The following is a 15,177-nucleotide window of genomic DNA, read 5'->3' as shown; positions in this document are numbered from 1 at the left end:
CATCGCCGCGAGTCTTACTATCAAGCCGATATGAGTGTGCCTTCGAACTTTCGTGCTGATTTAACGGATTACAGGGATTCACGATTTGATCGGGGCCATCTGGCAGCCGCTGGCAATCATAAATGCCATCAGACACACTGTAATGAGACATTTTATCTGACCAATATTGCACCACAAGTCGGAAAGGGCTTCAACCGTGATGCATGGAATAATTTAGAGATTTATGTACGTGAATTAACTGAGCGTTATGGCTCCGTTTATGTTTGCACCGGTCCTATTTATAAGCCGAAACGTCAGCTGCGCGGTGTCAATGATGCGGAGAATTGCAGAAAGGTAGATGGCAAATGGTGTGTGGAATATGAAGTGATTGGTGAGAATACTGTGGCGGTGCCAACGCACTTTTTCAAGGTTATCACTGTCGAATCAAAGCTACCAGGCGGTCCGCCCTATATGGAGGCGTACATAATGCCAAATGCACCTATTAGTAGCAGTACGAATATACGCAACTTCCTGGCCGATATTAGAGAAATTGAGCACATTGCAGGACTGCAATTTTTCAATGGCCTTCGTCGAAGCTTCTTTTTTGGGACCAATTACAGTACGGCATGTGATATATACAGAAATTTTGTTTGAATAATTGTATGGGGAAGGTGGATTTGAGGGGAGATAATAGATGGTTACGATTTTATGGTGTGCTAATTAAGGCTTTTATGTAAAAGTGAAACCACTTTTTGGTTGCGGCATTGTAGATAATAATAACAGAACACTTATTTACGAAATTCCTCATCATTGTTATTAGAGTCACTTGGAGCTTTCCGATAGCCCACGTCCGCTAATTGCAGTTCTAGAGCTGCGAAACTGACACTCTCGCGATATACATATGTATCACTGTTTTAAAAAATAATATAACACTTCACAGATTTCGTTTATGTACAATTTATTATTAATCTTAACTGATATGAAAGCACACATCATACAGCATCAAATAAATTCACGCGCGCACACTGTCAAACACCTGGGGAGAGGAAACGGAAACCTTAGCATAAAGGAAGATGTGATAACAGCAAAGCGGCGGATGTAAAATTTACTTGCACTAGATGCACAAATCACTTCTTATTTCACGATACAAACAGACATAGCTTTTTCGGGTGCCATAATTTGCCAATGGAAGAAGCAAATTGTTATTTTTTTCTTCATTTTCGTCAATTTTGATCTGATCATTTGAGCCGTTGATTAAAATAAAAAACACTGTAATTCTTATTTGACATTTTCCCAACAGCCGTTTGCATTTACACCCGCTTTGTTTTCCTTCACTGAACACACCACACACCAATGAATCGGAATTTCCTGGCACTTGCCGAGCTGCCACTTGACAGTAGTTTTTGTAAACAATTTACCCTGCAGCGCATCACTCCCACTAGGTAAAAGCCTTTTACTCAAAACCTAACATTTTATGCTTTTTATTTTTTACTTTTGAAGAATACATTCTCTGTACAAAACAATTCCCATTTGCTCATCGATCATCATATCATTTGTTGTTTTGTACAGTTTTGTAAATAGTCAGAAACAAATTGTAAGATTCACTGTCATTTTCCCCAACGAGAAACGTTTGCTTTTCGTTTGTGACAATTGTACCATAGGGTACGTTTTATATGTATGCAAACGTTTCAATTACGTGAAAAATAATTTTTTCTGTAAATTTTCATATCCAATTCAATTAAAAAACATTTTTATTTTTTTTATTCATTGCAGCCATTCGTTTTGTATTTGTTTATTGCATATATGTACATACATAAAAATATTTTCCCTGCACGATTTATTTCGTTTGTTGTTTCGTCTGTAACTACTAAACTACTGTAGTGTACTATCGCCAAAGTGAACTCAGCCGTTTTGTTACGTATTGTACCGAACAGTTAAAGTAATAAACGTAACGTACAATATAGTTTATTTTCGTACACTGCTCCTGATTTCATTCAACTAAACGGTTCCTAGAAGATTTACAATTTTTATAAAAATACACCAACTTACACTTGGAGTATGTGCATGCTGGCAGCACTGTTTACGTGGCAAACATCAAAATCTGATTGGAACTGGCTCTGACGTGGAAGTGATATTTTTTCGTAATTTCTTCGACGTGTTTGAAGAAATTCTAGCGTTTATACAGTGGAAAAATAGTTGAAAATTGCATAAAACGCGAGCAGAGACCCTTTACTTTAGAGTACTTGTGGTTTTAAAAATTTTTTTGCAATTAACATAGCTGTAATTGCAACAAATTTTCACACATCCCATACAACAAAGTGCTGTGCATTCTGTGAGAAAGTTCAGTTTTCTGCACCGACCGTCTCCACCTTCCGCGCATTCTTGTTTTGTATACTTGGCAAACAAAGGCAAAAACAATTAAGCTAGAAAAGAGTTAAAGAAATAGAAAAACATGAATCCGAACGTCTACGGGGCACCACCACAACAACCACAATATGCAATGGGCTGGCCGCCGGCTCCACAGCAGCCAACGCAACCAGGTATAGTACCACCTCAAATGAGAGCGCCGAGTGGTGGTGGCTACCCACCCAACAGCATGCCGCCAACATCGGCAGCATCCGTATTGGGAAGTGTGCCCGGAACACAGCTACCACAACAAAATTATGGACAAGGGCATCAACCAGGAGTACTAAATGGCAATTATCAACAACAGGTTTGCTTACAAAGATTAAAGTAGCATTTCATATTGTAAAAAATTGCTGGGCTAATTGATAAGAAAGTACAATCACGCACACTTTGAGGTCAACGCAATTATTAGTGATAACGAACCTGCTTTTAAAAATTTGTATATAACATTTCCGGTACATACATGTGTATTTCTTAAAATCTTTTTGTTCTTTTTTTCAGTTAACATCTTCAATGAGTTGCCTATCCATGAACCCTTTAAAGCAACAAACACCTGTTCCTCCTCAAAACAATACGCCATATGCAAACGCTAACTTACCCGGTGCGCCCATATCTGCGCCTCCCACTATTGCTAGCGCTCCAGATGCCCCACCATTGACAAATGGACCTCCAACTGGTGGGCAATCGCAACAGCCATTACCAAGCAATAATAACCCAGCACCAAATGCAGCGACTCCACGTATGCAATCTGTACCAGGTGGACCAAATCAAATGACTGTAAACAGCGCAAGCTTACCAGGATTGCCACACATACCGCCAGCTAAACCGAGTGTAAGGAAATTTATTTGCATAGCAAAATATATTCCCTAATATTAAATTACAGGCTGGCCCGCAATTACCTGGCCAACCACCAGTTTCTGCAGCGCCACCAATTTCAGCAGCTGGCGCTATGCCACAATATCAGCCACCGGGCGCACAACAAATGCCACCTAGGCCAGGTCAACTTTCACAACCTGGCATCCCTCAGCAACAACCACAACCGGCTGTATTACCAGGTCAACCAGGTTTGCCGCCTACATCGGCGGCAGCAACGCTGCCACCTCAACCGGGCATGCCACCGATGCCTGGCTATCCTTCACAACCACAACCGTTAGGTTATCCGCCACTACCACAGCAACAGCAGCAGCAGCCACAGCAAGCGGGTTATCACGCACAGCCGCCACAACCTGGCTATCCCCCGCAACCCGGACAACCTGATTACCCGCCACAACCACAGCAGCCGGGTTTCCCACCACAACAACCTGGCTATCCTCCCCAACCGCCTATGCAGGGTGCCTATGCTGGGCAAATGATGCCACCAACACAACCCGGACAGCCGCCAATGCCAGGACGTCCCGGTTTTAATGTACGCTTGCAAAATATTATTTCTTAAATGCATCCACTAAGTTAATCCATATTTCGTTGCAGCAACCACCAGCACCGGGTAGCATGTATCAACAGCCGCAACAGTATCCTCAGGCTCAGCGCCGTCTCGATCCCGATCAGATGCCAAATCCAATAAGCGTTATTATTGAAAACCAGCGTAATGCTGGTGGCGCTTTTGTCACCAATCAGCCAGGTCTTTTGCCGCCATTGGTCACTACCAAATATGTGGTGCAGGATCAGGGAAATTCCTCGCCACGTTATGTCAGGTATGGCGAAGCTAATGTCTATTTGAATGTTTATTTTAATTTTCATGTCATTATTATCTGCTACAGATCCTCTTTGTATTGCATCCCCGCTACGGCTGATTTATTGAAAACTACAGCTTTGCCATTTACCCTGCTCGTCTCACCAATGGCACGTACAGTGGAGGATGAATATGAGCCCCCAATTGTTAACTTCGGCGAATTGGGACCAATTAGATGCAATCGTTGCAAGGCATACATGTCACCAAATATGCAGTTTGTAGATGCTGGACGACGTTTCCAATGTCTTATGTGCAAAGTAACCACAGAAGGTAAAGTTTGAGTGTTATATTAATGGAATATGGAACTAGGAAATGTATTTATATTTCTTTGCTGTTATTAAAATTTTTCTTGGTTCTTGTCGACTTGTTTTATTGTATTATATATTAATCGTTAAGCATGTCGGGAATCAAATTTTATACGCATTTTAATTATATGTTTTTTATTTTCCAGTGCCAACTGAATATTTCCAACATTTGGATCACACCGGACAACGTGTAGACAAGTATGAACGTCCCGAATTAGTATTGGGTACCTATGAATTTTTGGCTACGAAGGACTATTGCCGCGTAAGCATTAACTTTTTTTTACATAAAAAATAAATATATCGTAAGCAATTTTTCATATTTCTGGTAGAATAACACACCCCCGGAAATACCTGCTTTCGTATTCGTGATTGATGTCTCTTACAACACCATCAAATCGGGTTTAGTGCATTTACTTTGTTCGCAGGTCAAGCAGATATTAAAACACCTACCCGTTGATCAGGGGCAGGAGAAATCTAAAATGCGTGTCGGTTTTATTACCTACAACAGTACAGTGCACTTTTATAATATAAAGAGTAGCTTGGCACAACCTCAAATGATGGTCGTTGGCGATGTACAGGCAAGTTTCCACATGTCATACAATAAATTTAAGGTAATTTTTAATCTAACCATACAGGACATGTTTATGCCACTACTTGACGGCTTCCTTTGTCATCCTGAAGAATCCGATGCTTTAATCGATGCTCTAATGGAGCAAATACCGAAAATGTTTGTCGATACAAAAGAGACCGAAACCGTGTTCTATCCAGCTGTACAAGCCGGTCTGGAAGCATTGAAAGCTTCCAATTGTGCTGGCAAATTGTTAGTCTTCAATTCGACACTTCCAATTGCTGAAGGACGCGGAAAGTTAAAGAATCGTGATGATCGTAAATTGCTTGGTACTGAAAAGGAGAAAACTGTGCTTACGCCACAGTGTAATTCTTACAATGCATTGGGGCAGGAATGTGTACAGAATGGAGTGTCGGTTGATTTATTCTTATTTAATAATTCATACATTGATATTGCAACGGTGGGTCAAGTATCACGACTCAGTGGCGGAGAGGTCTACAAGTACACCTACTTCCAAGTGAGTTAAAAGAAATTAAAATGCCCCCTTTTCTATATACTTGTATTTATTTGCAAAGGCTGACCTGGATGGCAATCGTTTGATTGAGGACATCATCAAGAACGTGTCACGCCCAATTGCTTTTGATGCTGTTATGCGCGTGCGCACTTCAGCCGGCATACGTCCAACTGATTTCTATGGTCACTTCTTTATGACAAACACAACCGATGTTGAATTGGCTAGCACAGGTAGGACGTGGGCGAAATTCTTAAAATTAATACATCTTTTAAAATATTCTTCTTTAAATCCGTAACAGACTGCAACAAGGCTGTTGCTATTGAGATTAAGCATGATGACAAATTGCCTCCCGAGGAGAACATTTACTTACAAATCGCTCTACTCTACACATCGGTTAGTGGTCAGCGTCGCTTGCGTATTTTGAATTTAGCACTTCGTGCCACTACTACAATTGCGGAGGTATTCAAATGCTGCGATTTGGATGCCATGATGTTGTTATTTGCTAAACAAGCTTGCTTCAAATTGCTCGAGCTCACACCGAAGCAAGTCAAGGATAATCTCATAAATCGTTCAGCGCAAATATTGGCATGCTATCGAAAACATTGCACTTCACCAACATCTGCTGGTCAACTTATACTGCCAGAGTGCCTGAAATTGTTGCCGCTCTATGTCTCTTGTTTGATGAAAAATGACGCCATCTCTGGTGGTTCCGACATGACGCTCGACGATCGTTCTTACGTCATGCAATTTGTGATGACCATGGATTTGAATATGTCTGTTAGCTACTTGTATCCACGTTTCATTCCAATTCACAATGTCGATATAGATGACAATGAATTGCCAATGTCGTTACGTTGTACACACGAAAAGATGAGCGAAGATGGCGCCTACATTCTCGAAAACGGTGTGCATCTCTTTGTTTGGCTGGGTCAATCGTGTCCACAAAGCTTCTTACAACCGATATTCGGTGTGCAGTGCACACAGCAAGTGAATGCAGAACGTTTTGCGATTATTGGTGAAACGCCATTGGCTCAGCGTGTGCGCAACATTATCGATACGATTATGAAGGAACGTACTAGGAACATGAGGGTGAGTGGAATGCAACCTACACCAACATTTTGTTTTGTTTTTGCATTTAAAAATTCTTCTATTTTCGCCTCTAATAGGTAACTTGCGTGCGACAAAACGACAAACTGGAATCGGTATTCCGACATTTCCTGATTGAAGATCGCGGCACAGACGGTTCACCCAGCTATGTCGACTTCTTATGTCACTTGCATAAGGAGATTAAAGATTTATTAAGTTAGCTTGTAGGTTTTGGAAAAAGTAGCAGCAACTGCAACTGTAATATGTCGTCGCAAAGTGGGAATAAAGAACAAACAACAACAACAAGGTACGCCACCACAGCGTCGCCGCTATTGTGCCGTAGCTATTCCTAGAATCGAGCACGTTTGCATAGGCTCTTGCGTAAAAGATGGTAGATGATGCATAATTACACGTACATACATACATACCTATATAAACATACATTCAAACAAATAAATAATTTGAACGCATACAATAGATGGTACCGTAATGTTATTACTTCTAGTATATATCCATACACAACAGCAAAAAAAAATAAATACTAACTGCAACTTAATGTAATTGTGTCAACTCGCTTAAATAATATGTTAATTTGGAATTCGCGCTAATCCATATATATCTTGCATTCTCCACCCCAGCGCTAGCTCTTGTGCTCTATTCGTTTATGTGTATTTTAGGTATATGTTGTGCAAATTTCTATTATTATTATTTTTATTAAATTGTAATGAAAGCAAAGGATAGTTATCATATTTGAGAAATATACACGAAAACATTATTCAAACAAAAGAGTTAGTTGTATTGTCTGAAAAACGAAAAATGGCAAAATTATAAAATATATTTGCCAATCTTATGCAAATCGATCTTATTTCTTTCGTAGTGGTACTCACCTAACTGGAAACGTAAGCAAAAATTTATCAATATTATATTGTATAGCACCTTGGAGGACTAATGCTAGTTGAAAATTATGTAGACTATAAAAAATTAAACGTAGTTCATTCTACATATTCAATACTTTTAGAATACCTTTAATTGCAGTGACTTTTGACCTTCTAGCACCCATATGCGAGGCATTTTAGCTAACGAAAATCATGTTAACTTTATTATGCAACTAAATATTAGATAATTATTGCATATGTATACATGTGTAGTTTTAATTCTTAATAGCTCACTTGTAAACCATTTAAGAAAATTCAAACATGTTGTAATATAAGTGTTGCGAAAATCAGTTTTTTTTTTATTCGAAAGTGTTTCTTTACAATAGGAATTATTTAAAGGACCTTATAAAGTTTTCTTCCCATTCTGCAATCCTTTACAAACTTCTAGTGGTCAAGGCTTAAAAGTTTATGTAAGTGAAAATGTGTGGCGGGTTTATGATTATTGCGTGAACAGAAACACACATAATTTAAATATTATATATATTTAAAAATATACATACATACAATTTATTCGCATTTAAAATAAAATTTGTTTATTATAAATATTCAATGGCTTTAAATTATGTTACAAGACGTACATAGTATTTGAGTAAATAAGAATTTTAACAGCCCTACTTTTTTCTAGCATAATACGCTGCATTCATATTAGAAATACGAGTACATATTTGGAATATCTTTAATGCATTGAAAACTGCTATGAATTTTTTTTTTCTAATTTACTTAAAGGATACGGTTTTTTTCTTGTAGTGGCACTATTAAGCCCTGCCTAAATCGGCTAGTCTATCAATCGTTATCGTCAAGAGTTGGTTGATGTCTGCTTGTTTTGGCTTTATTGAGGTCGAGTTTGGATGACTAGAAGTTAAGTCTTAAAATATCCAGACATTAATTGTGCCAGAATTACGCGCGTCTCTCTAGGTGAAGACCTTCCTTTGCGATAAGTGGTGATTGAATTACATGACTACGATATTCACGGCGTTAGAGTTGGTAAAGCTGGTAAGAGGTGGTTGTTGTTGTTGTTGTAGCAGCATAAAAGCTCCCCAAAGAGTTTTTGGGGAGTGTTGCTGGAGTGACAGTCCTTGGCCAAATATAAATCTGGGTCGTTCCGGTTATGTAGACCCGACTGTCGTGGGAACGTGGTAAGAGGTGGTCTCTCTCTCCGCTACGGCGGCCTTCGGCTGCGCTTAAAAAAAATAAGCCTCATCAGTCCAGCTCCGGCTACGCTAACCACAATATTTTTGCGCAGAACTCACTCCGAAATTCACAAAAAGTGCATATTTCAAACCGAATTTTTTAATAAATCAGTGACCGAAAATTACAAAATTATGTTTTAGACTAAAGTTTCGACCCTTGGCTACAAGTGCGTCAATCGGGTCACACATCTGGACACAATAGCCCGAAATCATTGGGCAAATAACTAAACCGTACCCCATTTTCTTTAATACAAATATTTCAAATAACCTCAAATTATAAAGTGGCGCGTTAAGACCAATCGGTCGTAAAGGGTTAAGAATTATTTTGGCGCAAAAATGTTGGCAATCATATGCCAAACAATCCAAAAATCATGTTTTTGTTTAAAAAAATTAGGTACTTGTTTGGTCATAATTAAATTTTGCCACAAAAATTGGTCAAGTACCCATAGTGCAATGGGGTGTAGTCGTTTTTCTGGCTATGCACGACTAAACTCTATCCCGACTCTTGAGTTACCGTACGCAAACCTTGGGAAATGTAAGCGGGAGATGCTGTAATAAAGCCGTTGCTGTAGTTGTTACTAACAGCATACAAATTCCACAGAGAGAGGGAGAGAGTGACAGTTTTGGCCAGCTATACTAGATCTGGTTACGTAGGCCCGAATGTCGTGAAAATTAACCCTTGTGGTGCCTTGGGTTACGTTGCCGCGGCCTAGAGATCTTTGGTGACCTCCACCTTGTTTACTCTTCACATCACTTTTTCTAAGCTTAACTCCCTCCGGAAGTCAAAAAGAGCTTTTTTGGTTAGAGTGTGAACTTTCGAATACTACGGGCACATTAAACCTAGGATTCACTCAACTTTTCTGCTGATAGCGCCACACTCAATGAGAATATGCGATGGGATCTACTTGGTCGGCCCACAATACAATACTGTAAAGTTGCCTGTTAGTATTTTAAGTACCACTTTTGGGAGGCTGTTTAGATATTAGAGGCTTTAATGCTACGTACTTTGGCAGGTGAAGTCCTAATGAGCTTTTTCTATTATGTTCACTGAAAGAAGGGGACTTCTTTCGAGAGCCTAGGGCTGATAGGAGTGTTAGCTGCTATTTTTCTTGTAAGACTGCCGATTGTCCGATATCTCTTTTCCGTCTATCGCCCTGTGGCCTGGTACCCATACCAGCTGAATCTCATTTTACCTACCAAAGGAATTAAGTTTCCCCAATACAGTCAAGGACTAAGGATGATTTTATTTCACTTTATAAGAGTTTTGAGTTTAACTTCAATTGCTACTTAAATTTTACTCGCCACGAAGACGAATTCCATAGACTTTCGCTGCAAATATGCTCGGGTATTTTCCCATAGGAGCAGACCACTTTGGTTCTGGTTGCGGCGATACCTGCCCTGTTCGTTCTAGAGCTTTTGAGCTGTATGTATAGCAGTGTACAGTGCAAGTTTGAAGGAGTCGAGCACCCCCAATTCTATATATTCCTAGAGAATATGACCGTTTCTTTCCCACATCCCTTCCTGTCCTATTTCAGCAGAGTTAATGAAGAGACTCAAGATCGAGAACTAATTCAAGAGTAGTTGCCGGACACATGCACATTTTTTCTGTCATTATAGCTTGGTGAGTAATTGCCTCAACGAGGCTAATGTAATTTGTGTGTGTATAGTCCATCTTATTATTTCAGGGCTACACCTCCTTTATGGTATGTTAGCATCCGCTTCTGCCATAAAGCTCAACCTCCCTGAGATCTAATTCCTCAAGCAATTCCTGCATCGTGCGCTTCACACATCTCCGACAACGGCAATTTTGACCTCGCCGCGGTACGAAACACGGTAGTTGGTAGAACCAGACGCCTGCATTGAAACATATACGAAGCCACTTGGTTGTCCCCTGATCAAAGAAGATAAGTTTCAAGCGTTTTTGACGTGCTTTTCATTCGAGGAGCTAACTTCGGCTCGGATCACTACATTGTTGTACAGTTTAGGTTCTCCTGCCTTAGGCATCGCCACAAAAAAGAGATCTCGCGCTGGCCTCTCACTTTTTGCTCAGATAGAAAAGGGCAGTGGAATTACGTACTCCAATCTCTTCGTATCACTGGGTTATGACCACCCACAATGAAACAGTTGTGGTGAAGAAGAATGCCGCAGCGCAACTGAGGAGAAATACGCAACATACAAAGATTCGGGAGAAAAAGAAGGAGATACGTCTTTTCAAGAAAAAGCTTCAAACATTTTCAAGACCGGTGCTAGTCCTTACAGAGGCAAAGATATCAATTTGCGATGAGTTGGCCAGAGTACACTTGAGATATAGAGAGAACAATTTTGACTCGACCAAGGAGCGGTGAGAATAGCAATAAGGTGACTTAAAATAAGTAAAGAACCTGTTACCCCCACCATTTTCTTACTGTGGTCCGATAAACAAATCCATAAGCCATAAGTCGAAGAGGTCTTATGCGATCGAGAGACAAGTAAGACGTAAAAACGTATTGGATTTGTTAGCATCCATCCAGATAGTACCACCTTCAAACCTTTCCATACAATAAGAATGGTTTCCTTATGGTTAAATAGAGCCGGTAAAGCTTTGTCGGTGAGAGGTTCCCCGTGCTTTCCAATGGCCCCCCTGCGCTAATATAAGGCTATCGACGCTCTCTTAATGCCTTGCTCTTGCTCAAGGGTTGGCTACCAGAAAAGCTTACTGTCCAGAAACAAACGCAGATTATTCACTCGTTCAGCGAGTGTCAGAGAAAACCCGGCTGTTAAGGTTGCAAAATTGGTGTTTGATATCACCTTCTCGACAATGGCCTTCAGCTGATAGTTGCCCCACTGAGCGAAGCGAGCGATAAGTAAACCTAACCTAAACCTATTTGATAGTTTACGATTGCCACAGCCAAGACATTGAAAACCCCCTTGATATAGTACATAGAAGAAGGCACCAACCGCATAGTCCTTCTACCAAGACTTCTCTGTGATTTCTGCAAATGTGTATTCTGCTTATCATTAAAGATCAATAAGCTCATCAAGCGTCTTTGAAAAAATGAGGAGTAAGTGATTGGTCTCCTTGTTTTTTGCCTTATATATGAAAGTAACTTTGACCAGCCTTCAAGGTTTTAGAATATAACCACTTCTTAAGCAACTCACGTATGCAGAAGGGGAAAAACCAGCGGCACGAAATATCCGTAGACTTCTGAAATTGGTCAGGTAGGACGTCATCACATCCCTTTTCAAGCTGCTGGATTGTCGGCACGCTGCAGTCAAGGCGGTGAGAATGGTTATGTTGTAAATGGGTGGTATATCATCGCCTCTTTTAGCACATAATACGGTCCCCTTCGAGTCGGTTAGTTTGATGCAACCTTCTCTAGCCATTTACTTGGTCCGAAGTATATTCCGCAGAATACCGGCAGATGCGAATACCTCGACAATTATGACATCCTGTAAGGCAGTGAGCTCATCCGAACTTAGCGACTCCTTGGCATGGTTTCTACTCATCATCAGCATTCTGATGCTCCCTTAACGCCACAAAAGTAGCTTGGCATCTGCGCGGCACCAAGTCGGCTCTAAGTGCCTAGCCTCGGCTCCCGATGTCGGAAGGGGTGCATGCGCCCGTTTCTCCCTTGGACCGAGAGTTTGGGGTGTCATATGTTCGCTCTTTTTCTTTCGAGCGATTGTGGTTTCGACAAGTCCTCTATCATTTCTTACTTGGTCGCTGTCTCTCTTTTGTGCAATAGCTACTGCTCTTCCACCGGTCTGCGAGTGTGGTTTCGCCTATGCGCCTATATTGTGTCTCCTTCTCCCCGCCTCTTAGTTTTGCACCAAGTGCGCATCTGTTTGAGGCACGGTAGCGCCCGCTACTTCGCTTTTCGACAAACGGCAGATAATACCCGCACTTTCGCTGCCAGATTTCCCATTCTTCCGTCCGTGTAAAAAATTCAAAAAGAAAATTAAAAAAAAAAATGTTCTCACCTTATTTTGGGCGGTTAGGGCTCGATATGTTTAGTTGTTTCACATTTTAGCTTAATATCCAACTCTCTGACTACGACATTTTCTCATGTAAAATTTCCTTAAGGCAGTACGGAGTTCTCAAGAAATTTGCTACGCTTTCTACTACGTTTTCTAAAGTTTTTTTGTGAAAAAACAGCACAGGGCAACCCATTTTTGCAACAACAAAATATATCGAGCCCTAACCGCCAAAATAATGTAACCGACATTTTTTCAAAAAAAATTTTGTTTGATGCAGAAATGCAACTAGATGCTCTAGGAATATTTCTGCACCAAAAAGAAAATTTTGACAAAACAATTTCGCTTGCGTTATTTTGGCGGTTAGGGCTCGATATGTCCGTTCCATTATTTCTTGAGGAAAGAGTGAGGCAAGAGGCTGTGAAATATCAGATGTCAAAATTCCTTGGTCACACACACGAAATAATGGCAAATTTTTTTCCTGACCGTTTTCGTAAGAGCTGGATACTAAGCTTAACCCGTTAACCGCATTGAATTTCCAGCCGTTATAAATCTTATGACATTTTAACAGTTAGTCTGCAGTCCGATTTACAGGATTTAGACAGAACTTACAGGAGGTCGTTCCTATAGACATAAAACCTGTAAATGGGAACACTTTTGAGAGAGTAACTGAGCAACTGTCCCTAGTCAGAAGTTACAGGATTCAGTTCGGAGTTTTTTTCCTATAAGTTCATGAAAACGCGATGAAAGCAAAGAACCTTATATTTGTTAAAAAATTGAATCAAACAACGAAATATTTGAATATGTATAAATTTTAATAATTATGTTGTGACAAGTAAACAGGTTTATACAGGAAATAGTGCTTTTTGCGTTCCCATACGCTTCTGCATCTGTTCTCCTTTTACTCTCAATTGAGATAGTAAAATTATTATTATTATTATTATTATTATTATATGTATATGGGCTGCAAAACTGCATACTCAAACAAAATTCTAAAAAATCTGATTAAAATGTTTAAAATTTGCATGAAAATTTGCTAAATTTTCGCGAGTTTTGCTCAAATTTTGGGACTTATATTTTATGTTTTTTATTGTAGAATGAATCATATTTTTATACAAAATTGGCGGAAAAATATTAGAATAAAAATTGTTGCATATATTGTGAAAAATTTGCTGTGCCAATACTTTGTTCCGGCAGTGTACATACTTACATACGTGCATACATATGTATATACATTCCAACATGCATTTAATAGCAGCAGCTGCAGCTAAATTTAGTTTATTTTTTGTTTTCTATTTATTTTCAATTTCTGTATTAACAAGTTTAGATATAAATTTCAAATCTTTATTGTTTTTATATTGGCACAAGGTGCTGGCTCATAACTTGGATCATATATGACTCCTAAAAGATTCATATAAGAGCCACATATTTTTCGTTTTTGAAGCTCATATTTCTTACCCACCTAGGACTCCTTTCGGACTCGTATGTATATTCTGAACGCTCAGAATATGTTTGCGGGGGCTTCTTAGACAGCTTGGTGGTTTTCTAATATCCCATTGTCGATGTATTTTAAAACGAGCTTCCTTAATCATTTGTCATATTTTATAAGGAGACAAACTGTCCACAAATATCTCTCACCGATCGGCATAACCAACAAACACAAAGAAATTGTACGTATTTTTAGTTTTTTTTTTTTATCATGTTATATACTATGTATGTATGTACCTGTCAAATGTATTTTATTACTCAATTTAATTATTTGTCTTAAATTTATTTCGATAATTAAGACTCGCTTTTTTAATTACATACTGTATTTATGTTGTACATATATTATGCTCAGTAGTTATGTATGTCCGATGTGTGTGTGTAAATAAGTGTGTGCATCAAGGCAAATGTACATACATATATGCTCAAAATGCTTGCATTCATGTATATAATTGTGTACTTTGTATGTATGTATGTACATATACACACAATTAGGTATTTAGCTATGTATACAAATTTTCTAATTGCAAGTTTTTGCATAAAAGACATCAGATTTTTTTTTTAGTTCTGTGTATGGTGTGTGAGTGAGTGTAATCGTTTTTTTAATAGCTTAGTTGGTTACTGTTGTTTTTCAGTTTTTGTAGTGTTAGCAATTTCTTTTATCAAGTGCATATACTGTGTATAAAAGATTTATCGTTTTTTTTTCTTTAATAATAATTTTTCATGATCATATATGTACATACATATAAATATAAATTGCTAAGTTAAAATATTTATTAAAAAAAGAAACAAAATTTTGTATACTTAATACCATAGTAGCTAGCCTGGAAATGGAACAAATTTAGGAATATGTTTAAGCATTTATTAATTTTAAAAACTTTTTGTATATGTATCAATAAAAGCGTCAGGCAACTACATACATATTTAATTAAAACAAGTTGTGAGTCAGTTGCAATACGAATTCAATAATATCTTAACATTTGTAATGTTGTCTTTTCCGGGTAGGTTTGCTTGTAGCGAAGCTGT

General features: G+C 38.9%; 2 protein-coding genes across 2 annotated transcripts in view; both read left to right on the top strand.

Annotated features, from left to right (window-relative positions):
* Positions 1 to 723, top strand: part of LOC118742053 (endonuclease G, mitochondrial-like) — a 22,113-nt gene extending 21,390 nt beyond the window's left edge. Inside the window, exon 2 of the mRNA XM_036474021.1 lies at positions 7 to 723. Within this exon, the coding sequence (XP_036329914.1) occupies positions 7 to 633 (627 nt within the window). The 3' untranslated portion in view covers positions 634 to 723. The remainder of the gene's footprint in view (positions 1 to 6) is intronic.
* Positions 724 to 2,065: 1,342 nt separating this feature from the next.
* On the top strand, positions 2,066 to 7,812 carry LOC118741156 (protein transport protein Sec24C-like). The gene is made up of 11 exons (XM_036473021.1): positions 2,066 to 2,692; positions 2,887 to 3,216; positions 3,269 to 3,790; positions 3,853 to 4,076; positions 4,143 to 4,384; positions 4,566 to 4,681; positions 4,749 to 4,997; positions 5,055 to 5,504; positions 5,563 to 5,731; positions 5,800 to 6,590; positions 6,668 to 7,812. The coding sequence occupies exons 1-11, from the start codon at positions 2,432 to 2,434 to the stop codon at positions 6,806 to 6,808; spliced, it is 3,495 nt and encodes a 1,164-aa protein (XP_036328914.1). The 5' UTR covers positions 2,066 to 2,431; the 3' UTR covers positions 6,809 to 7,812.
* The last annotated feature ends 7,365 nt before the right edge of the window (positions 7,813 to 15,177 follow it).

This window comes from Rhagoletis pomonella, unplaced genomic scaffold (genome assembly GCF_013731165.1).
Source record: "Rhagoletis pomonella isolate Grant_MI unplaced genomic scaffold, Rhpom_1.0 Rhpom_scaffold_00006, whole genome shotgun sequence".
NCBI lineage: Eukaryota > Metazoa > Arthropoda > Insecta > Diptera > Tephritidae > Rhagoletis > Rhagoletis pomonella.
The sequence above is the reverse complement of the archived record's forward strand: the minus strand, read 5'-3'. Positions and strand labels throughout refer to the sequence as shown.

What these genes read in the sequence shown, in the direction of transcription:
- LOC118741156 (XM_036473021.1), top strand. Translation starts at nt 2,432, where the DNA reads ATGAATCCGAACGTCTACGGGGCACCACCACAACAACCACAATATGCA. An exon ending in ATGGCAATTATCAACAACAG is followed by an intron (nt 2,693 to 2,886) that starts GTTTGCTTACAA and finishes TCTTTTTTTCAG; the next exon opens with TTAACATCTTCAATGAGTTG. An exon ending in TCCTCGCCACGTTATGTCAG is followed by an intron (nt 4,077 to 4,142) that starts GTATGGCGAAGC and finishes TATCTGCTACAG; the next exon opens with ATCCTCTTTGTATTGCATCC.